We start from the raw sequence: 24411 nt of genomic DNA on the forward strand, positions 1-24411 counted from the left end.
TGAAAGGGAGAAAAAAGCGCTCTCCGGTCCCCGCTCCCCTCCTCCCAGGAGCCGGGGCCGCAGGAGCCGCGCGCATGGCGTTCAGCCCCTGGCAGATCCTGTCGCCCGTGCAGTGGGCGAGATGGACGTGGTCCGCGGTGCGCGGCGGGGGCGCCGGAGAGGACGAGGCCGGAGGGCCCGAGGGCGACCCCGAGGACGAGGACTCGCAAGCCGAGACCAAATCCTTGAGTTTCAGGCAAGTACACGCGTTGCTGCCGAGATGCGGACGCGCTGCCATCCATCCATCCATCCGCGGCTCATTATGTGTGCGCGCGCGTGTGTGTGTCTGTGTGTGTGTGTGTGGTCGCCACCCGCGTGAACCGTGTTCATGGCAGTGCTGCCGTCCCTGCCCGTAACCAGGTCCCCGCTGTGCAGTCGGAAGTTCAGGACGTTGTGCCCTCCCGCCGGGTGTTTCCCTCCCCTCGTTTCAGTGTGAGCTTTCTGAACCTAAACCAGAATCTGCAATCTCTCCGCATCCCCGTGTGCCTCGGTCCCTTTCTCTAAGCTTCGAGCCCCCAGCCCCCGCCCCTGCACAAACACAGGCACTGTCGTGGATCACACCCGCTGGACACACACAGACACACACAGTCCTGGATCACACCCGCTGGCACCTGGGGCCCTCCCTACGGGGAAGAAGTCGCTCCAAGGCCCTCCTGGGACTCCCCTGTGTCCCCGAAAATGCAGCCTTGGTGAAGAAGGTCGCGAGATGCCGGGCCCCCTGGTCGCTGGAGGAGAAATGGTCGTCTCTCCTAAGCTGTCAACCCGTGTGATTGCGGGAGGCAGGTGACAGCGTCCTCGGCCTCTGGCCGGGTGCCTTGCACACAGGTAGAGAGAGGCCTAACTCCAGAAAAAGGGCATCGTGGCGAAAACTGGCTTCGTGATTTTAGGCTGAGGGGCGATCCGAATTTTTAAGCCTCTGGCAAAGGGCTCTTGTGAGAAAAGGAGTCTGTTGAAGGGGCTTTTGGGGGGCTGTCAGAGGGAAGGATGACCTCAGAAATAAACGTTGCTGGAGAAAGGCCCCGGAGGATGGAGGAGATTTCAGGGAGACGGAAGCCCGAGGAGGGCGCTGCTACAGCACTGCACCCTCCCCCCCACCCCCCATCCCGGGCCAGTCCACACTGAGGACCCCCGCGCGGGGTGCAAAGTTAGCAAAAAATGCTGGACCTTGTGGAGATGTAGCCTGTAAAGGGCTGTCGGAAATACCGTTGAAAGTGGTAATTCCTCATTTTTCCCCCTTGGCAGCTCGGATTCTGAAGGTAATTTTGAGACCCCTGAAACTGAAACGCCCATCCGATCCCCTCTCAAGGAATCCTGTGAGTCAAACCTTGGACTGGCAGGCTCGGGGGCCAAGACCCAAGGTAAGGAAAGACTTCCCTTGTTCTGCCTTTTTTTGCTGCTGTTGTTTAAAGTTTTGAAAATGTAAATAAGGGAAGGGAAAGTGTTAATTCAGGGCCATTTTAAAAGGTAGGGGGCCTCCAACTAATAAAAAAAACCTTAAAAAAAAAAAGGTAGGGGATTGTCTCCTTACTGAGCAGGAGCTGTTTGAAAGCTCCTGGCATATTTGAAATGGTTTGTTTGTTTGTATTTTTCCGAGTGTGGAAGCCAGAAGCTTTCTTCTCTAAGTAGGTTGTACATTTTGCGGTAAGAAATTATCATTATCAGAACATTCCTGCTGGGCCCTGAAAAACAAAAATGTGGGTGGTGATGTCGGGATGGAGGTGTGTTTAGATTTGGCTTCACACATTTCTCAGGCCTGCGCATTTTCTTCAGGGTGTGGCTGGAGACAAAAATTATAGGTAGGAGCTGAATTTTTTTAGACAAGCAGGAATCTTAAGAGGCGGTGTCAAAGTTCTTCACTGCCCCTGCTTCCACCAGGGATGGTGGTGAGCCCCAGTCCACCCAAGAAAGCCTGGCATGGAGATGCCCTTCTGCGCTCAGAGCCCAACCTTGAGCCTGCGTTTTATCTGCAGAGGCTGCTCCTGTTCCTCTCAATTAGCGGAAACCGTTTTTGTCCCACAGCCAATTCTGAGTAAAATCTCACCTGGCCTGGTGGCAGGCAGTTAGCTGTTTAGAGTGGCTGTGATTCAGCAGTGAAAACAGTCCCCATCTCTGCAGGCCAGCGTCATGGAGGGTGACAGGCCTTTCAGAGGTTAAGCAGAATGTACCTACCTGTCAGCTTGGCGTCCCTTCTGCAGTGCAGGAGACGCAGGTTTGATCCCTGGGGTGGCAAGATCCCCTGGAGGAGAGCCTGGCAGCCCACTCCAGTATTCTTGCCTGGAGAATCCAGTGAACAGAGGAGTCTGGCAGGCTGTAGTCCTGGGGTCACAAAGAGTCAGACACCATTGAAGTGACTTAGCACGCACGCACGCACGCACCTGTAGGCTTGGTCCTAAGTACCACAGAGAAAAATGAAGCTGGGGAAGGGGGAACAGAGCTGGGGAGGGTTGGTCGGAGGTGCTGAAGGCTGATGGGGTGGGGAACCTGATCAGCGGACTTGAACAGTCCTGGAGGAGAATTGAGGGGGCGTATGTGCAGTTTCCTGAGGAGAACTCTTCTAGCAGAGAGCATGGCTCCTGGGAAGGTCTGAGACCGCACAAGCCTGAGGCGGAGGGGTGGGGAGGGAAGTGCCCGGGGGGGCAGCTTGTTGGAAGTCAGGGAAGAGGCCTGGGTGGCTGCAGCAGCCACCGGCAGGGAGCCGGAGTCAGCCAGGTAGGGGACGGTCTGGGTCCTCTTGTCACAAGGCGTTCATTTTCCTTCTGAGTGAGATCGGAAGGACTGCCTTTAAAAAGTGCCACAAACCAGACAGCTTGAAGCAATGGAAATTGGTTCCCTCTCTGTTCTGAAGGCTAGAAGTCTGAAACCAAGGTGGTGTCAGGGCCAGGCCCTTTCCAAAGGTTCTAAGGGTCAATTCTTCCCTAGCTTCTTCCCTAGTTTCTTCTAGCTTCTGGTGGTTGCCAGAGATTCCTGGTGGTCCTTTGTCTGTGGCAGCAAAGCTCCCATCTTACCTGGTCAGCTTCTCCCTGTGTATCTCTGTCTCTTCATGTGGCTTTCTGAGAGGACACCAGTCATTGGATTTACGGAGCACTCCAATCCAAGTCGACCTCTTCTTAATTTAATTACATCTACAGAGATACTACAGTTGAGCCTTGAGCGACATGGGTTTGAACTGTGAGAGTCCACTTGACACAGATTTTTTTTTCACTAAGTATGTTCTAGAGCAGGGGTCCCCAATCTCCAGGATCTAATACCTGATTTTCTGAGGTGGATCTAATGTAATAATAATAGAAATAAAGTACACAGTAAATGTAATGCAGCTGGGTCATCCTGAAACCATTCCCCATCCCCTACCCCCATCCATGGAAAAATTGTCTTCTGTGAAATGGGTCCTTGGTGCCAAAAAAGTTGGGGACCACTATCCTAGAGTACTACACGGTCCACGGTTGGTTGAATCCAAGGATAGAGGAATGTGGATATGGAGGGTTTTCACCTGTGCTAAGTGGTTGGGGGTAGACACCCCTAACCCCCACATTGTTCAGGGCTCAACTGTTACGTCCAGATAAGACCACGTTCCCAGGTGTGGGGAGTTAGGACTTGAGCTTATCTTTTGGAGGGAATATAGTCCAACCCACAGCAGGGCTTTGAACAGAGGGACAGTGCTCTCACTTCCTTTTTCAAAGGATAGCTGGCTGCTGTCTGGAGAAGGGACTCCGGGATGGATGTCCTTTTCCTGTGTTTTCTCTATTGCAGTGAGTGTCACTGTCACCTGCAGTGACGAAGTAGAGCCAGCTTTCAGTTACCGTGTTACCTAATTTTTGATCAGGTCGTGAATTTATTCTCCCAGCGGTTATTATATTTCCTTGCTTAGCAACTTCCTCATAGGTCGCCGGGGGAGCTCACAGGAAGTCTCTGCTGGATTTTGTGATGGAGCTGGACTTAGTGGGGAAGTGAAACCAGCTTTTTGTGATTTGGTTTTGCTTTCAATGGTGAGCTCCAGGGACTTCCCTGGCAGTCCAGTGGTTAAGACTCCACGCTTCCAATGCAGGGAGACGCAGGTTTGATTCCCGGTCAGGGAACTAAGATCCTACACACCACGTGGTGTGGCTAAAAAAATTTTTTTTTAATAAATCAATAAATGGTGAGCTCCATGTTGTGCTGCCCTGCTGAAAATTCCCTTAGCTGGCCCTGGGCCGTTTTTTTACCATTAGTTCAGGCAGAGACCGCATGGGAACAGGCAGCTTTGCGTGTTAGAGGACTTGTGTGTGCCACTTGGCTGGGTAGCAGTCCCCATGACAGAAGATGCCGCTTCATAGCTTCCCCTTTCTTCTCTAAAGATTGGCAGATCTGAAGGGAGATTTGAAAGCCTGAGAGAGCCATTCTGTGGCCTTCCCCTCAAATTTAAATAAAGCTCACAAGACAGTTTGAAAGCCTCTTTGAATTGCTCAGCCTGGGCCGCCTGCTTCCTCACCATCCTGTCAGCTGGTGGTCTGATTCATCCTGACAGATTCTTCGCTAATTGAATGGAGGCCAGTATGGCCCAGGCCCCCAGAACCACACAGACCCAATTGTTTGGTCCTTCCTGTACCACTGACTCATTTTTACAAGTTTTGGTCACTTACGGCTCAAACTCTCTTTTCTCGGTCTCTTTAGAATTTTTCTTTTTAGAGAGTCACGGACCAAGAAAGGGCTTTCCAGATGGCTCAGCGGTAAAGAATCCGCCTGCAATGCAGGAGACGTGGGAGATGTGGGTTCGGTCTCTGGGTTGGGAAGATCCCCTGGAGGAGGAAATGGCAAGCCACTCGAGTATTCTTGCCTGGGAAATCCCATGGACAGAGGAGCCTGGGGGGCTACAGTCCATGGGGTCACAAAGAGTCAGATGCAGCTGAGCGTGGATCAAGAAAGCTCAGTGAAGTAGCTCAGGATTGTGGACCGTGAAAGTGGCAGGCAGAGTAAACTGGGAAGCAAGCAGTACACATGATGAAGTCTTGCCATTTAGTGTCTTTAAATAACAGGATGATTCCCCATCGGCCTGGCAGTATCCTGCCCTCTGGGGCTTCTTCCCCCAACACCAGTCCTTGTCCAGAGTTCTTTGGATGGCCTTGTCATGCATACACAGTGAGTGTAAAAATACAGCCAGAGCACAGGTCTGACCAGGGAAGATATCAGTGGGCAGAAATTCCTGGAGTCTAAATGTTGAAGTCTTAATTTCTCAACCTGGAAGGTTCTCTTTCTAAAAATTGTTGATTATTTGACTCCTGATAAGGTGGTGTGCATTCTCTGTTTTTGCTCAGTTGTGTCTGATTCTTTCCATCCTGTGGAGTGCAGCCCACCAGGCTCCTCTGTCCTTGGGATTCTCCAGGCAAGAATAATACAGGTGCAGGTTACCATTTCCTCCTCCAGGGCATCTTCCCCATCCGGGGATCAGACCCACATCTCCTGCCTTGACCCGAAGATTCTTTACCACTGTACCACATGGGAAGTCCCCTAATAAGATGGTTAGTCTTTGATGCAGGGAACAGCATTTGTAGATGACGTAAGACTCTGTCTTCTGGCAGGATGATCTATAAGCTCTGCAAAGGGTTTTTAAGTTGCTGATGTTACTGTTCTTTCTCTTTGCTGGGAGATGTATCAGTAAGGAGACATCACCTAGGAAAGGAATTGTGAGCGGTACAGTCTCAAGTTCATCGTTTTTTTGTTGTTGTTTCCAGTGCTGATGGACTGGTTTTGTCCTGTGTTTTAGATTATAAAAGTGAAAGCTGCAGTGGCTGTTCTCTGCTGTCCTCTGTTAATTGAAACCTCCCCCAGCCCGCACACATAAACACACAGGCCTTTGTTTACAAATTGTTACCTTTCTTTGAGAGAGGGAATTTTAATTCGCATTGAAGCTCTCTATGCCCTTGGAACAGTAACCCTGTTTGATGTGTTGATTAGATGACTAGATACACCAAACACATAAGATAGTCCTCCGGAACAGGAGAGAGATAAACAGGGTCAGTCAATAGGTGTTTACTGCCGGAAGCCTGTGGGGACTGCCAACTTGTTTGTTGACATAGTTTGGGTCAGTGTAAATAAGGCATTGACTAGCAATAGCTCATAGGCCTGCTATTGCCTATTACTGTTCTGTTGGAGAGCTGAGAACTGTTTCTACACTTTCACATGGCGAAAAACAGTATTTTGAGTGAAAAGTATATGAAGATCAAATTTCAGGGCTCATAAGTAAAGTTTCATTTTGGAACGCAGCCGTGCATTTAGGTGTAGTCTGGCTGCTTTTGCAGTAAGATAGCAGATTGAATACTCAGAACAGAGGCAAATGCCTGAAATATTTACAATCTGGCTCTTTACAGGAAGTTTGCAGACCTTGATCCACGCTTGCGATGATTTTGGTAAAATGATAAAGTTTAAGTACTGTTTAATTTGACCTTTATAATTGAACTTTAGTTTTAAAATAGCTACAAGGCTGTAGCTGATTAATTAGCAAATGAACTGTGGGTACTGAGTGCCGTTCCAGGGAAAGACTGGTTTGGGCTGGCTATTTGTCTCCCTCGCGAAGTGATGTTTCAGTCTGGCTCATACTTAATTTTCAATTGACTAAAAGATATGAGAAAAAAAGGAAATTGGGGAAGAGTGGGGAGAATTTGGCAATCATTTAATACAAGTACAAATGCAGAGACTTTTCACTTTTGTTTCTAATGTAACTTTGGGTGTTTGAGAATTTATAATTTGACTGTTGCTGTGGTGTATTTTTGGTATAAGTTGTATGGTTGATTGGTTTAGATTGTACCTATGTAAGACTTAGAAGGGAAATCTTATTAAAATCTGAGCCTTAGATGTTTGATCCTAAGGCTTTAGGCTACTTGTATAAGCAAATATGCAAACATTGAAGTGTTCCAGTCGCATCTGAGTGTGGTTCTCTTAGGGACTTAGTCTGACACCCTGTCCAGGCTCCTGCTGCAGGGATTGCTTTGTCCTAGAGGTAATGGGACTAACGGGCCTCCCTGGTGGCTCAGACGGTAACGAATCTGCCTGCAGTACAGGAGACCTGGGTTCAATTGCTGGGTCAGGAAGATCCCCTGGAGAAGGGAATGGCTTCCCACTCCAGTGTTCTTGCCTGGACAAATCCATGAACAGAGGAGCTGTTGCAAAGAGTCAGACTCGACTGAATGACACACACACACACACAGTGCGACCCATGAGGACCCTTCATGTTACCTGACAGTCCACCCCAGTGGCTCCTTCAGCAGCATTCCAGGTTAATGCTCTTATTGTATTGGCTCTTCACAGTTTATGTTTCTGTATTACCCTATTTCATATTATTATGAAATGCGCTTAAAAACCTTGGCAGCATGATACAGTTCCACGCCCCACCTCCTGGCCCTGTGTAATGTTTGTAGCGCTCTGCTTGGAAACTCCCACTCGTCAGTAAACGGGATGCGGCCCTGCGGCTCTGTTGCTTTATTTTATAATAACCTAAAGGAGCCGTGTGGGCACCCCTGGTGACTCAGTGAAGAATCTGCCTGTCAGTGCAGGAAACACGGAGACACAGGCTCAGTCCCTGGGTTGAAAAGATCCCCTGGAGAAGGAAGTGGCAACCCACTCCAGTATTCCTGCCTGGAGAGTCCCATGGACAGAGGGACCTGGCGGGCTTCAGTCCATGGGGTCACAAAGAGTTGGACACGACTTAGTGACTAAACAACAGCAACAACAAAGGAGCCGTGTAAGGAGCACCGCTACCTCTGTGTGGTGCTCCCCACGCAGAGACTCAGAGAGTATTAAATAAAAACTTGGGGGCAGGGGCAGAGTCTGCCTGCTGGAAATGAAGATTTTATTTTAGTCACTGTCAAAGTAGTTATTATTCTTTTAAGGTGAATAGCGAATTCAAGACCTTCTTAAATATCGTGATGATGATATTCACCTCAGACCTGCATTTCCCAATTTAGGGCTCACTTGAGCCCCAGATAAAACAGTATAGCTTCCTTCGAGAGCTTCCGACGGTGGAGGTGTTTTCTCTGGTGTACTGAGGGGGCAGCCCTGCTAAATTGCATTGCTACTGCTTAATTCCCAGGTAGCACAGAGGTAGAGAACCTGCTTGCCAGTGCAGGAAACACAAGAGACTTGGGTTCTGTCCCTTGGTCAGGAAGATCCCCAGGAGAAGGAAGTGGCAACCCTCTCCAGTATTCTTGCCTGGAGAATCCCAAGGACAGAAGAGTCTGGTGGGCTACATATAGTCCATGGGGTCGTAAAGGGTCGGACACGATTTAGCAACTAAACAACAACAGCAGTGCTCCACCTACAGAATGGATGTGGTCTGATGCCATTTGACACATTTAAAGAGTAGTCATAGTTTCTTTTTCAAGTGACTAGTAATAATATTGTTCATAGGAAGCCCTCGCAGAATACCATTTTGTCACAGTCTTCTGAACTCCGGTGAGTGACAGGAAGACCCAAAATAGCCATCTCTGTAGGAATTTGGTAACTAGGGGTCGCTGAAGTGTCCAGTAATGATTTAACCTTAGGCCCAGGAAGGGATTGCAGCTTGTAAGTTCAAGGTCTCACCCTCACCTTCACACGTACATGAACCTAATTTCATGGACTTGCACAAATATAATCAGATCCCCAGGGCCTAGACTGATGATGGCCAGACTTGGCAAGAGGATAGTAGCCAAATGGAGTATCTCATTAATTCACAAGTGGAAAAATGTGATCTGGCAGTTCTGTTTGGCAGATCCGGATATTGTCCTGGCCAGTCCCTGTTCCCTATGTCATCGCTGGAAATACGACAGCAAATTATTGATCTACAGCTTTCCCCCTGCAGAATTCCAACCTAACAGACCACCAACTTTCTGTTCCAGCTGCATGTATCGTATGTATTGAATGCATTTTTTTTTCAGCATCTTATTTGGTTTTATAACAATGATGCTCCAAAATAGACCACTCGTGATTTCCAGTCTAAAAATTGGGAAATAATCGGAGCCTATACTGCTAGTAGTACAGTGGGGACATAAATTCGACTTTTAAAAGGAAGATTTGTTTATTTGACTGCGGGATCTTTAGTTGCGGCCTGTGGGATCCAGTTCCCTGACCAAGATCCAGCTCTGTGTTGGAAGGGTGGAGTCTCAGCCACTGGACCACCAGGGAAGTCCTGTAGATTCAGCTTTGAAGATCACACACCCAACTTCTCTCTGCAGGGAATGTATGAATCTCTCTGTCTTCACTGACTTAGGAAATGACTTGTCAGAGGAAATGAAAAGTTCTTAAAATGTTGCCAGGACAGAGTATGTAGTGGGGGAAAGCATGTTCTTTAGTATCTTGTAAGATGATGTAATTTGAAGAAAAATCATCAAGAGATTACATCTTTCACACATGTTAACTTAGCATATATGATGTATGAAGGATAAAATGTATTTTAGGAATTTTGAACATCAGAAGCTTACAGTACAATTTAGACATCGAGTCAGAAGGGGGAAAAGTAAAAGCATCACTGGGTAAGCAGTAGTGTTGGATTAAAAACATTTGCTTCCTTTGTGCTCAGTGTCTGCTTGTCTGTGAGAAATAAAAAGGCACCGGGAACATTTGCCTTCATTTTGCTTCCCTCTCCACCCATGAGTCGTGTGTGGGTGAGGAGAGGCAGGTGTGTGGGGGCGTGTGCAACCTCCTGGGACTTTGCGCCCATTTTGGCGTAGAAGGAGGAGCTTCTTAAGAGGCTGGTATTGCTGCATAGCTTACTCCTTGGAAGGAAAGTTATGACCAACCTAGATAGCTTATTAAAAAGCAGAGACATTACTTTGCCAACAAAGTCCATCTAGTCAAGGGTATGGTTTTTCCAGTGATCATGTATGGATGTGAGAGTTGGACTATAAAGAAAGCTGAGCACCAAAGAATTGATGCGTTTGAACTGTGGTGTTGGAGAAGACGCTTGAGAGTCCCTTGGACTGCAAGGAGATTCAACCAGTCCATCCTAAAGGAGATCAGTCCTGAATGTTCATTGGAAGGACTGATGGTGAAGCTGAAACTCCAATATTCTGACCACCTGATGTGAAGAGTTGACTCATTGGAAAAGACCCTGATGCTGGGAAAGATTGAGGGCAGGTGGAACAGGGGACGACAGAGGATGAGATGGTTGGATGGCATCACCGACTCAATGGACATGAGTTTGAGTAAACTCCAGGAGTTGGTGGTGGACAGGAAGGCCTGGCGTGCTGCGGTTCATGGGGTCACAAAGAGCCGGACATGACTGAGCAACTGAACTGAACTGATGGCTGCATAGCAGATAACTCTGAAACTGGGTAGTAGCTCAAGCCACTGGATGTTTATTATCTCACATTGTTTTCAGAGGTCTGGAACTTGGGAGCAGCCCAGCTGGGTGTTCTGGCTTGGGATTCCTGGTGAGAATGCAGTCCCGGCATTGGCTGGGACCCTAGTCATCTTGAAGGCTTGACCAGGGCCGGAGGACCCCTCCTCAGCCACGCCAGGCACGTTGGTGCTCGCTGTGGGTGGAAGATCTCAGTTTTTTACTGTGCGGCGGGGCTCTGTCTGGGGTTGCCTGAGCGTTCTTCCAGTATGGCAGCTGCGGTGTCTGATGACAGCCTCAGAAGCCATACTTTTATTTCTACAATATCCTTTTGGTTACCCGAGCCCAAGGGTGTGACTCCCAGGAGGTGGGACTCCTGGGGGCCGCCTTGGAGGCTGCCTGCCATCAAGCTCTTGTTTGCTCTGCCTCTCTGGTCCTCCTTCGGCCCCTCTTTTTTTAAAAAGATTTTTTGATGTGGGCTACTTTAAGTCTTTATGTGGTTTTTACTGTATTGCTTCTGTTTTATGTTTTGGTTTTCTGGCCGTCGGACATGTGGGATCTTAGCTCTCTGACCAGGGATCAAACCGGCACCCCCCGCGATAGGAGGCAGAGTCTCACCCACTGGACCACCAGGGACGCCCCTGCCGCCCTTCTCACGTGCAGCAACAGAAGGACAGGAGCAGCGACGTGGTTTCCGCCCAGGGCTCCCGTCCTGCCGCAGAGGCGTTTGGTCGCTCTGTCTGGAGCCTCCTCTCCTGTCAAACCTTCTCCCTCTCTCTCTCTATCCTGTGTCAGCTTCCCGGCTCAGTGTGGGCGGTTGCTACTTTGTGAGAGAGGCAGTTGGTGGTGTGAACGCTCTCCTAATGATTTCTGAAGAGCTGCGTGTTGTGGTGGTTTGGCTGCAGTGAAGTTCAGGTCTCCGTGAGGAGGAGCCATCTATTAGCACGCACCCTTTCTCCTCTGCTCCTGCTGCTGCCTGCTGGGGACAGGGAGCAGATGACTCTAGGGGGCCTTCTGGGGCTTCTGTCCGTTTGGCGGGGGGGTCTTGGCTTTATTGGGAATGCAGCCTTAAGCAAATCCAGGTGGTTCCAAAACCCCAGGGCACCTCCTGAGTGTGAAGAGAAGGCACACCTGTCATTGGCTCAGCTTCCAGGGAACCTTGGGTTCAGAGTGGGGAGGGCGGACTCCTCCTGGTTGTGGGCCCCACCCTCTTATCTTACGGTAACTTTGGCCTTCAGAGGGGAAGGTTTGGCTCTCTTTCTAAATAAAACAGCACAGAGCACTCATTTGGAAATTTGAGGCACTTTATTCATCCTTAGCACAAAGCTTTTCCAGTTTATCAAATGACTTTCCAGGTGGCTCTTTACCTGCGGAGTCTTGCATGTTAGAGTGAGCCTCTCTCAGGAGTTAGAAGCTTCTAGCGCCTGGCTCTGACTGTTACAAAAAGCAAATAAATTAGTTATTTCCCCCCACCCCTCCCCCAGCTCCTGGGTGATATTTTTGTTTGGTTTTGCGGGGAGGAGGAGATTTAGACAGTATGTTGTCTGGATTCGGGCATGGGTGTCTGTGTGTGTTGGTGGTGTTTTCTGCTGTTTAGTAGTGACGTCTTAACATTGCAGCATACCTCAGAAGCGGTTCTGCTTTTTCCTGCCCTGACTCATCCGTTTGGACCCCTCTCGCCGCGCCCAGGCTCTCTGGGTGACCTGGGGCCCCGTGGCTGTCGGGAACGTGAGTCCTGCAGCCCACACCATTGGGGTCTACCCGGCAGTCCTGGAAGAGGCCTTCTTGTCCTGTTATCCTGTCTGTGGACAGTATACTGTGTCCACTCCTACTCCATTTTAAGACTGATGTCCTGGACTGAGTGGCTAAGAGCATGCATATATGAAGTATATTTCAACTTTGGGGAAATTCGAGGGACTGGGAACTCAGAGACATTAAACTGAGAAAAAGGTCACATCTCGGACACTTGCCTAAATGTGAATGTGTACCTTATTAACAGCCTTCTCAGAGCAGACCCCCTTGTTTCCCTTCTGAAGCCCCACCTTGGTTCAAACTTGGGAGAGCAGGACTGGGAGGGAAGACCCTGAAAGGAGGAGGGGTCTTCACAGGGAAGGTGTCAAGTGAAGAACAGGTGTTCCTCCTGTGGGTAGGAGCGCTGAGCTTACCCTATATACATTGTTCTGTATTACGGGTTATCAGGTGGCAGGGGGTCCTGTATGTATCAGACGTCTGCTCAGCAGTGGCCCTGCGCACCAGCTCTGTCTTGGGCGCTCAGTTTCTGCTTTGGGGACACAGAGGGAGTCGGGGGTAAGATCCCTGCCGACCTCGGTCTGGAGGGAGCTGGCTGCCTTCTGTTCCCCAGGCCCCTTGGCCTCCTTGGCTTCCCCAGACGTTTTTGCAGCCAGTAGGTAGTTTTAGCAAGGGAATGTGTGAGAGAGGTCTGAGAAGGCAAATGTTAGCAAGAAATAAATGGAAGAATTTTTTTAAGAAAAACAACCCCACCCCCACCCCCAAAACAAACCAAAAGCCTTTTGAGCGTGCCAGCTGTCATGTCTCTAAGACGCTTCCTACACTCGGCTGCATCTGTTAGAGGAAAGAAGGGTGATGTCACTTTTTTCACCTCTTTCTGTAAATAGAGTTTATCTAGCACATGGTAGGCTTCCTTGAGAAAAATTTGAAATCCCAAATTGATGTGATGCTGAGACCTACCAGCTCTCTCAAGTATGGGACACGCATAACAGACTACCTAAAGCATTTTCTGAAGTGTAAGTCTGTGGTGTAATTGAACATGTTGTAGGAATTGCAGGACATGCTTTCTACCCTGTTACCCTCTGAGTCTCTGTTCTCTCTCTTTTGTAAGCGGTTTTATTGAGATATAATTCACTTGCATGCAGTTCACCATTTAAAGGGTTTATAATATATGAACAGAGTTGTACAACTATCACATCAACCTAATTTTAAGAATATTTTATCACCTACCCCAAAGAAATACTGTACCCATTAGCAGTCATGCCCCCATTTTTCTGCCACCCCCAGTCCTAGGCAACTGATAATCTACTGTATTATGTCTCAATATATTTATTTATTCCAGACATTTCTTGTAATTGAAATTATACAATATGTAGTAGTCTTTTCTGATTGATTCTATTCACTTACCATAATGTTTTTCAAAGTTCATCCATGTTATAGCATATATATTGGTAGTTCATTTTTTTTTTTACTTCTTGATTAATACTTCATTCTCTGGATAAACCATATTTTATTTACCCATTCATCAGTTGATGGACATTTGAGTTGTTTTCACTTTTTAGCTGTTATGAATATGAATAATACTGCTGTGAACATTCATGTTCAAGTTTTTATGTGGGTGTAAAGTTTTCATTTCTCTAGCTGTATACCTAGTAGTGCAATTGCTAGGTCATAAGGTAAATATTTCTAATTTTGAGGAGCTGTCAAACTGTTTTCCAAAGTATCTGCACCCTTTTACATCCCTACCAAGAGTATATGGGGGTTTTCAGTCTCTCCACATCCTAGTCAGCACTTGTTATCTGTTTAACTGTATCCACCTTCATAAATGTGAAGTGATGTCTCGTGGTGGTTTTGATTTGTGTTTCCCTAATGACTAACGATGTTGGGCAGCTTTCCACATACTTTTTGGCTGTTTGTGTATCTTCTTTAGCAAATGTTTATCCAGATTCCTTGCCTATTTTTTAATTAGGTTACTTATCTTAGAGAGTTGCAAAGAGTACTTTATGTAGTCTAAATACAAGTCCCCTGTAAGGTATCTGATTGTAAATATTTTGTTCCCATTCTGTGGGTTGTCTTTTCACTCTTTCGTTGATAGCGTTTGAAGTGTAAAAGTTTTTAGTGTTGATGGAGTTCAGTTTATGTACTTCTTTTCCCCTGCTTTTGGTGTCATATTTAAAAAGGCTTTGCCCTACCACAGTCATAGAGATTTACTACAGTGTTTCCTCCTAAAACTTGTAATAGTTTGAATGCTTACATTTAGGTCTTTGATCAGTCTTGAGCTAGTTTTTATTCATGTTGTGAAGAAGTGGAACAGCTTCATTATTTTGCATGTGGATATCCAGTGCTCCAGCACTATGTTGAAAAGACTTTTCCCCCCTTTTTATTTAATTTTGCACCCTTGACAAAAATCAGTTGACAAAAGATGTAAAAGTTGAACTTTCGGTTCTGTTTTATTGATCTGTATATGTCTCCTTAAACACACTGTCTTGATTATGGTAGATTTATCGTAAGTTTTGAAATCAGTGTCAGTCTTCCAACTTTGTTATATTTTCTTCAAACTTGTTATAACTATTCCAGGTCTATTACATTTCCACATGAATTTTAGGATCAGCTTGTTAATTTTGCAAAGAAGTCAGCTGGAATTTTGATAGAGATTGGGGCAGATTGATAGATTTGATAGAGTCAAGTTTGGGGCAGATTGTCACCCTAAAAATATTAAATATACATGGAATGCCTTTCCATTTATTTAGATCTTCTCTGATTTCCTCAAATAGTATTTTGTAATTTTTATAAAACACATCTTGCACTTCCTTTGTTAAATTTATTTCAAAGTATTTTATTCTTTTTGATACTGCTGTAAATGGAATTGTTTTCATAATTATGTTTTTTGATTTTTCATTGCAGGTGTATAGAGATTCAGTTGATATTTGCATATTGATCCTTCCTGAAACCTTGATGAATTCATTTATTAGTTATAATAATTTTTGGTGGATGCCTCAGAACTTTCTGTATAAAAAGTTGTGTCATCTGAAAATACAGACGGTTTTACTTTTCCTTTCCAATCTGGATGCATTTTTTTCTTTCTCTTGCCTAATTGACCTGGCTAGATCTTTGAGTACAATTTTGAATAGAAGTGGTGAGAGCTGACGGTCTTACTCTTACCTCGTTCTTGATCTTAGGGTAAAAGCATTCAGCTTTTACTATTAAATATGATATTATCTTTTGCTATTAAATATGACATTAGCTGTGGACATTTCATAGATGTCCACACTTTATCAAGTTGAAGGAGTCCTTTTTTTTGCCACACTGTGCAGTATGTGGAATTTCCCCACCCAGGGCTCGAAGCCGTGCTCCCTACAGCAGAAGCACATAGTCTCAGTCACTGGGTCACCAGGGAAGTCAGAGGGAGTTCCCTTTTATTCCTTATTTGTTGAGTTTTTTTTTTAATTATGAAAAGACATTGGATTTTGTTAGATTCTTTTTCCATTTATATTGAGATGATTATATGGGTTTTGTCTTCCATTCTATTGCTGTGATACGTTACACTAAATGATTTTCAGATGTTAAACCACCCTTGTGTTCCTGGAGTGAATCATGCCTTTTTGTGTGTTGGTGGACTTGGTTTGCTGGCGTTTTGAGGATTTTTGTGCTGATTTTCAATAAGAAATATTAGTCTCTAGTTGTTTTGGTTTTGTACTTTCAGTGATATCTTTGGTTTTGGCATCAGGGTGATGTTGGCCTGATGGAATGGATTGGGAAGTGTTTCCTGTTCCTATATAGTCTTTGGATGTCTCTGAGCAATTGATGTTAATTATTCTTTAAATGATTGGTAAAATTCACCAATCTGGTTCAGATCTTTTTGTGTATGTGAGGTGAGCTTTTAATTTACTAATTTACTAATTCAGTCTCTTTTATTTGTCTTAGATCTATTCAGATTTCTCTATTTCCTCTTGAGTCAGTTTCAGTCATTTGTGTCTTTTTAGGTTTTTGTCTCATATATAACTTATTAAATTTGTTAACATACAGTTATTCATAGTGTCATTTTCTTGTTTTCAAACAGAGTTAATTAATAAGCCCTGCTGTGCCTCTTTCACAGGGTTGGTTTGAGGATCAGGTTAAGCAGTATGTATGGAAGTGCCTTGAAGACCATATGACTGTGAAGTAGTCTATTTGTTGTAAATTTTTAGTTCCATGGCACCACTGTCCGCAGTTAATGCAACTTCACGTTTCTACTACATTCCCCCCTTTTTGAGTTGCATTTCATGGGTGAGATTGTCGACCTTGTTACCAAAGGAATATAAGCTAAGATTGGGCTGGAGGGGAATTAAAGTGGTTTCGGGGCCTGTCTACCTGCTTCTTGAGGGGTAGCAGAACATAGCTTATAAACTTTCAGGGTTGGAGGGCATCAGTGCCGCATTAGGAACTCACCTCCTGCCCAGCCCCGAGAACTGCTGTTTCTTTTCCTCCCTGAGGACAAGCGTTCAGCTTGGTTCAGCCCCAGATGTCCGCCTCTCTCCTGTAACCTGTACCTTAGAGGCACTGCATTCATTCACCTCACCTTCTCCCAGCTTACTGCTTTGTCAGCAATAAAAGTCCTTTTATAATACAACCTAGCGACTTCCTAGAGGTCCAGAGGTGAAGACTCTGTGCTTTCATTGTGGAGGGCTCAGGTTCAATCCCTGGTCAGGATTGAACTAAGAATCCTATATATTTGGGATTGAACTAAGAATCCTATATACTCGGGATTGAACTAAGAATTCTATAAACCGCACAGCCAAAAATAAAAAAATAAAATACAACTTAGTTGGTTTTCAAAAATAAAGAATTACTTTAGTCTGGAAAGTCCTCTTGCTAAATACGGAGGCAGATTCATAGGGGAAATAACCCTCTTAGAAAGGGAAGACCAGTCCAGAGGTGGAGCAGTGGTGGTATGTTCTCCATAGGAACAGGGGAGGTGGCTGTCACGTGAGAAGGTGGTAGGAACTTCCTTAAGCTCAACCCCTGACTGTTCTCCGAAGGGGCTTGGAGCGTGGCTCTCGTCTCCTTAACGGGATTATAAGCCTCACGTGCCTATTCGGTGGTCATTTCATGCCGGGCGCAGTGCATGCCGCAGGTTCACAGGGGCTGTGGTTGGTTGGGTAGATGATTATCTTAGACATTATTTTATGATTTGATTTTAAGGCTTCAGGTCCTGATGCACCTAAGGGTTTAAACTAATTAGGGAGTGCTGACACTGGACATCTGGTTTGGATCTTTATGTAGGATTTCTTAGTGTTGTGACTCACAGTCAGCTTGGCTCACAGTCAGTAATACAATTGTCAAACTTCTGTCATCGCCAGGCCCTCCAAGTTTGTGTTACTTCTGCGTATATCCTCTCTTTGGTCCCGAATTGCAGAGACCCACCCTGTGGGCTAGAGTTCAGAAATCCAGGCCCCAGGATCTTGATAACCAGGGGTCCTGTTCTCGCAGCTGTCAGATTGAGCTTTGACAATTATGAGACACATTGCAACCAGGGGGTTGTGTGAAACCGTGGGATCACCTCCCTGCAGTGAGGGAGGAATAGTCCCACCTTTTTGTTTTCGTTGTGCCTGTTCCACGTGGCCTGTGGGATCTTAGTTCCCCGACCAGGGATTGAACCCAGGTCCAGGGCTGTGAAAGTACCAGAGTCCTAACCACTGGATTCCCAAGGAAGCCCCCAGTCCCACCTGTTTGAATGTCTAGCCCAACTTGGTCATGTGGTTCTGTCCCTGACCTGTGAGTGCTCAGAAGCATGGCATGGATGGTTTGTTCCTAGACACTGACAGCCCCTGCTTCCATCCTGACTCAGGTGCCCACCCCCTTCATAGATGTAACCCCGCAGAGCGATATACTTGACTGTGTCCTATTGTAGCATTGAACCTCCACCTCAAAACCTTTCTTCTTGGGCTTGTGGCCCTGTTAGGGTTTTCTAAGAGTCATCCCAGGAGTGAAGAGAAATTGAGTGATTGAAGACAGCTCTAGAATGAATTCAGAGGCTGCGTAGCATGGGTGAGCCGTGGCCTGCCTGTACTGTAGACCTGGCCCCACGTCTCTCCTCTCCTGCTCCCTTGCTCTCGGTTCTAACCTTTCTGAGCTGTGGGCTCGTCACCTGTAAGATGGGGTTCAGGAACACCTCGTAGGGGTGTTGTGAGTGTGAAGTAAAGTGCTGGAACTCACAGCACAGTTACAATATTAGTGTAACTATGAAGAATTTTGTCAGGAGGGAGATCCTTCAAAAACAGCCCTTACCAATTATAAATCCCACCCTTCTGTCTTGGGAAAAGAAGGCGGGGTGGGGCTGGGTGGGCTTGGAACAAGAGTCCTGTGTTGAGATGAAGACAGCGGAGAAAGGGTAGAAGGGGATTAGGTTTGAGAAAGAAGAGATTTTTGTGCTTAATAAGAAGGATTCTGGGCCTGGAAATGGGAGGATTGGCTTAACATTAGTCATTTGTTTATACATCTGAAACACTGGGGGATAATTTAGTGCTTCTCTAAGGTTTATTGCCTGAAAATCATTACACAAAAAGCAGTCTGTGGATAAGTCATTCTGAAAGTGAAGCCAAGGCTCTGGTCCCAGTGTTGTCTAGAAACTGGTTTCTAAAAAAAAAAAAAAAAAATTTAGAAACTGGTTTCTCTAATAAGATATAGCCAGCATCTTTCCATATCATTAGCTACTTCAAACACAGTTTTTAACGTTGTACCACAATATGTTGTTTTGTTTTAATCATTGCCCTGGAATCAGACAGCTAGTAGCGATAAAGGTAAACAGTGCTGTGGGGAGATTTTTTCTGTTCTTTTTCCTGGGGGATGCAGGGATGGTTATCACTGCTGGACGTTTTGCAGCGTCTGCCTGGTTTCCCTTGTGAAGTTCCTCAGCCCTGGGTAACCGTGAATTCAAGCTGCATTTTCCATCACGTGGAGACAGAACCTTCATCTTGCTACTAGATAAGCCTATAGTTCTGTACTGCCTGTGGTCAACCTGTAGGTTATTAGCATACGTAAATATGTGAATAAATGTAAATAGCACTTGTAGTTGAGAGGGGTTTTCTTTTTGACAGCAAATATGTGGTGTCTTTTCAAACACCAGTTCCATGAGGGGTGGACCCACGGACTGGGTGTCCTCAGTCCAGTCCTGGTCTGGCACCAATGCCCAGAGTTAGCATCGGACGCCAGAGATTTCAGGGTTCAGTCCCCCAAGGCTACCCTCCCCTGAGCTGTCAGGTGCTTCCCAGGTCCCCAGGCTGCCCACACTCCCTTCTGCTTGGCTGCAACTCTCAGGGGGCTCCCACAACCCCCTCTCAGCTCCTATAATTCACTGCTGCTAAGTCACTTCAGTCATGTCACTCTGTGTGACCCCATAGACAGCAGCCCACCAGGCTCCCCCGTCCCCGGATTCTCCAGGCAAGAACACTGGAGTGGGCTGCCATTTCTTTCTCCAGTGCATGAAAGTGAAAAGTGAAAGTGAAGTTGCTCAGTCGTGTCCGACTCGTAGCAACCCCATGGACTGCAGCCTAGCAGGCTCCTCCGTCCATGGGATTTTCCAGGCAAGAGTACTGGAGTGGGCTGCCATTGCCTTCTCTCTATAATTCACTACAGGGACTCAAAAAAAATTCAGGAAGATCCGCTTACTGGTTCACTGTAAAGGGTTTGACTCAGGATCAGGCAAATGGCAGAGCTGCAGGGGCCAGGTGGGGGCAGGCACCTCGCCAGCACGTCTGTGGGTCCACCTGCCTGGGGGCCCTGTGACTCTCACCATCAAAGGCTTCTTATAACCCGATCAGTCGCCAGCTCCTGAAAGTTCCCGCCTTCTTATCACGAGTCTGGTCTTTCCAGTGACCAGCCCCATCTGGACACCCTCGGGAACCTCCACCCTGAGACACCTCATTAAACTCAGGTGTGATCAAAAGGGGCTGGTTATCAGTCGCATGAGGCTCCAGTCATCCAGGAAACTTCCGAGGGTTTTAGGAGCTCTGTGCCAGGAACCTTGGACAGAGGCCATTCTTATTATACTACCTTTTCTAGTATGAAGATAGGTACAGAAAACTGTTCATCACAGCAGTGATTAGAACACCAAAGGAATTTGGAGACCCTCAAAAATTGCCTGACATGGAACTTCCCTGGTGGTCCAGTGGTTAAGACTCTGCTCCCAGTTCAGGGGGCCCGGGTTCAATCCCTGGTCAGGGAGCCAGATCCCACATCTAAGAGGTCATGTGCCTCAACTAAGACCCAGCACAGCCAAAAAATAAAAAATAAATGAGTAAATGTTAAAAAAGCAAAATTACCTGCCGTGTAGTGTGACCTCAGTGTTGCTATCGTTCGTTGAACAGATGAGTGTCTGTTTTAGGACGGAGGGTGGGGGCGGGGAGGAGGAACAGGAGAGGGGAGGGCAGGTGCCCTCTCGCCGTGCTGAGAGCCTTTGCAGACAACTGCACTGGATGCATCTGTTCCGCCTTGGGTCTGTGCTTCCATCTGTCTGCCCGTCGGGCACTCCCTCCTCCACCGTCGCACAGCTGGCTCACCTCCGGCTCCGTCCCGCAGCCCGTGCTGTTCCATTTCTGCCTGAAACCGCCTGCCATTTGCTTGCCAATTTTACACTTGCTGATACAGCCAGACTGTAATTACCCTTCCTGCTTCAGTTCTTGGAGAAATGTTTTGTCTGGTCGCATGGTGCACCAACACTGTGTTTAAGTTGCTTCTCGTCCTTCTGTGACAGGCTGTGTCTGGAGGTCGTTTTCTGAAACCAGGTTTGGAAAGCGGTTAAGTGCATCCAGGCACTGGTGGGGGGGTCGGATCATAGGGATCCGGGCTTCTGTTCCTCGGCGTTGTGCTGGGGGTGGGAGGCAGAGGGCTTCTGGGAAGAGAGGAAACTTGTTGTCTTGAACTCTCCGGAAATATGTATTGTTGTATGTAGCTGTGGAAAATTATCTAACTGCGATTCATTGCAGACATAAAGTAGAAAATAGATAAGAGAGAAAAAAAATAAGCCCTTGTCCCAATTTAAGGGATGAACTATTTAAAAAGACATCCTTCCAAAGTTTCTTCTAGATATTCTTATTTTTTTAACCTTATGAAAAGTGTAGGCATGTAATAATAGAAAAGTATAATGAATCTCCATGTACAATCACCCCGTTACAGCAGTCAACATTTTACCATGCTTGATTCTTTTTTTTTGAAGGATTTATAAGATGAGACATTTTCTCTAAATATTTAACTGTGTATCTCTAAAACGTAAAGATGCTTTTCCTGTTAACCATAAGACTATCGTATCAGTAAAGTTAACCTAATTAATACCATCTAACCCAGGCCATGTCCAGTCAGGCTTCCCCAGTTCTCTTTAGAATGTCTGTAACATTGGATCCAAACTGAGTCACATATTGCATTTGGTAGAATTAACGTCTCTTTGGTCTGTTAGTATATTAACCTGTTTCCTCCATTCCCGCACCATCTGTGTGTTCCCCTTAACTTCTCTTGTGATCACTTGAGTCTTATTTGTAAACTCCCCCGTCCCCGAGCAAGCCCAGTCCATGCCTGACTCCCTCCTCTTCTCCACCTTGTTGCCTTGCTCGGCACCAGTCGTGCTGGACGCAGTCCCCTGATGTCCGGCCATGACCCCTGTGTCCCCTGCCCGTCGGGTGTGCACGCCTGTCTCCCTGGGGCCCCAGACACTGGGCTTCTGCGGGGCCAGTGCGGGCCCCGGGCCCTTGCAGCCTGGCAGCGTGGCGGCCCCCCAAAGGCAGGCTCCTTGGGCACTGGCAGTTAGTGAAGGTGAGGGGCTCCTTTAGGCAGAGCGTGGAGAAAGCTCTGCGGACTTAGGCCAGGTTTTGGCTGCTTCCTGCCCTTACTCTACCCTCCAATTCCAAACCACCCTCCAGAGAAGGAAAGTATTCCCCCAGGTCTGTTCCTCGGAGGCCTGACTCCCCATGGGGTAGTCTGTCCCAGCGCCCCTTCCTTCCACACCAGTGCTCTGCCAGGACCACCCCCACCAGCCCTCACCACACGTTCGGTGCCCCTTCGGGCCTGGCCACCCACCCATCATTCCCATCTTAATGTCAACATATGTAGAGCCAGTGACTAAGTCCTGTTTAAACAGACTATTGAAATGTGTGTTTTGGTGAGTGTACCCTCTCAGACGTTCATTCCACACTTAAAACTGCTTAAAACAGCACTTGCAGCATTCCCTTGGAATGTTCTGAGAGGTGGTGAGCTTCGTTCTTTGATGTTAGGATATTTTCCCCAGTAGCTAAGGGTCCTTTAAAGCTCGGTGTGGTGATTGCAGGGTGGATGGGAGGTGGGGAAGCATTTGAAGTTGTAACTCTCAAGTAAAGAGAGGAGCCCTTCGAGCTGCCCTAAACATGGTGCTGAAATGCAAGCTTCTGCTCCTTGGCTTCTGAGGCTAGGCTTTGGAGAAGGCTATGGATTTTCTTCCCTGGAGAAGGCTCTGATGTAATTTTTCACTGAGTTTCTGGGACTTCATGGACCCTCTGAACATTTATCTGAGACCCTTTCTTCCTGAATTATTGCACAGACATTCATTTTCACGTATTGGTTAAGAGATTTTGTTTTAGCCTCAGAGTCGGACCTTGCATCCTAGACTTGAATGTGATGTGCTGGTTAATTTTGAGGTTAGAAGGAGGCCGGCGTGTGTGTTAACACAGGAGGCCTGTTCAAATTTTGGTGGATTTATCAGTTTACATGTCCAGTATTTGTTTTGATTTTTGGCCCTGCTGCAAAGCTTGTTGGGTCTTAGTTCCCTAACCAGGGATGGAACCCGGGCGCCTGCAGTGGAAGCGCAGAGTCTGAACTACTCGACCACCAGGGGAGTCCCACATGTCCAGTACTAAGAAACCCATAAGAGAGAGGACTTCCCTGGTAGGCCAGTGATTAAGATGTCACCTTCCAGTGTGGGGGTGCAGGTTCCATTCCTGGCCAGGGAACTAAGATCTGACGTGCCTCAGGACCAAAAATACTAAAACAGAAGCAATCCTATAACAAATTCAATACTTTAAAAATGGTCCACACACAAAATAGAAAAAGCCATGAAAGAGACCTCTTATAGCTGAAGCAGAGGAAGTGATGGGCAGATTCAAATGGAGCTTGCTGACAGCATTTCACCCGAAAGTTAAAATCTGAGGTGGAAGAGTCAAGCATATTTGAGAAAAATGCCAAATCTGCAGTGTTAATATACAGTGTTTTCTGAGTGGTTGCAGTTCACCTCCTATTAAATGAGGTTATCCACGTGGAAGCAGCCAGCTGAGCAGGTTCTCAGTATATGCTAGCTGAATACATTTCTGAGTTGCAAAAATATTTTCTCTGCATGGCATTTCCCCCTCTTCTGAGGTTTTCAAGGTTTTTCATGCACTTGTATTTGAACCCAGTATATTTTCAACATGCTGCAACTGCTGCTTAGTCGCTTCAGTCGTGTCCAACTCTTTGCAGTCCTGTGATTGCAGCCTGCAAGGGTCCTCTGTTCATGGGATTTTCCAGGCAAAAATACTGGATGGGTTGCCATGCCCTCTTCTACGGGATCTTTCCAACCCAGGAATCGAACCTGTGTCTGCTGCATTGCAAGCAGATCTTTACCACTGAGCAACAAGGGAAGCCCATATTTTCATCGTACCAGAGTGCAAAGCAGAAAGTCAAGCTGTTACCTCAGCCTTTTGAATTTTGGCATTCTGTGCCTTTTCTTTTAAAAATATAAAGGCTGGGGGGAGGGAAGATCCCTTTTTACAAGAGACTAGCCTACATCCTGAATAAGCATAAAAGGCATCTGTGTTAGGGCACCCATGGGTGCATCGCACATTTTAGATCTGGGGGAAGGTGCTTTTTGAAAGGAAGAGTTTGATTAACAGCAACAGACGTGGCAGAAGTGGGAACGTCGGTCTATTTTTGGATTTCCTCAGTGTTTGCTTTGAAATCATCCACTGATCTCATCTCTGTCTGTTCACCACGCCGCCAGGCAGTGCTGTGCTTGTCAGAATCCAAACGCATGAGACTCGTTCCAGGGAGATAGCTTATCGGCGCCCCTGGGAGGGAGGTTCTGAAGGAGAGCAGGATTTGTGTAAAAATGGAAGGATGAATAGAGGCTAGTTATATAACGGGCTCTGAGATGGAAGCGAAGACTGAAGACCGGGGTTAGAACTCACGCTCGCCAGTGGGAGGCCTGCCCGAGCCGAGGACACTGGCTGGCCGACTCCTTCCGGTTACTAGTGGGCGGGGCTTGCCCCTCAGGGCCTGTTTTAGGGCAGCCCCGGGCAGGCGGGCTCAGCTGGCGCGGGACGCTTCCTGGCGGAGAGTGTAAATGCAAATGAAACCTCACTCAT

General features: G+C 46.9%; 1 protein-coding gene across 9 annotated transcripts in view; it reads left to right on the forward strand.

Annotated features, from left to right (window-relative positions):
• TACC1 (transforming acidic coiled-coil containing protein 1) overlaps nt 1-24411 on the forward strand; it is a 117578-nt gene that overhangs the window by 57135 nt on the left and 36032 nt on the right. For 2 of the 9 annotated variants that reach the window (XM_065901494.1, XM_065901496.1), the window contains exons 1-2: nt 59-235; nt 1282-1397. The exons of 3 other annotated variants lie outside the window; for them this stretch is intronic. In XM_065901494.1, the coding sequence (XP_065757566.1) occupies nt 75-235; nt 1282-1397 (277 nt within the window). In that variant the 5' untranslated portion in view covers nt 59-74. Of the gene's footprint in view, nt 1-58; nt 236-1281; nt 1398-24411 lie in introns of those variants that run through there. 4 more of the 9 variants (XM_065901495.1, XM_065901498.1, XM_065901501.1 and 1 more) reach the window with 2 other exon arrangements.

The sequence above is a fragment of the Muntiacus reevesi genome, chromosome 10 (genome assembly GCF_963930625.1).
Source record: "Muntiacus reevesi chromosome 10, mMunRee1.1, whole genome shotgun sequence".
Classification (NCBI taxonomy): domain Eukaryota; kingdom Metazoa; phylum Chordata; class Mammalia; order Artiodactyla; family Cervidae; genus Muntiacus; species Muntiacus reevesi.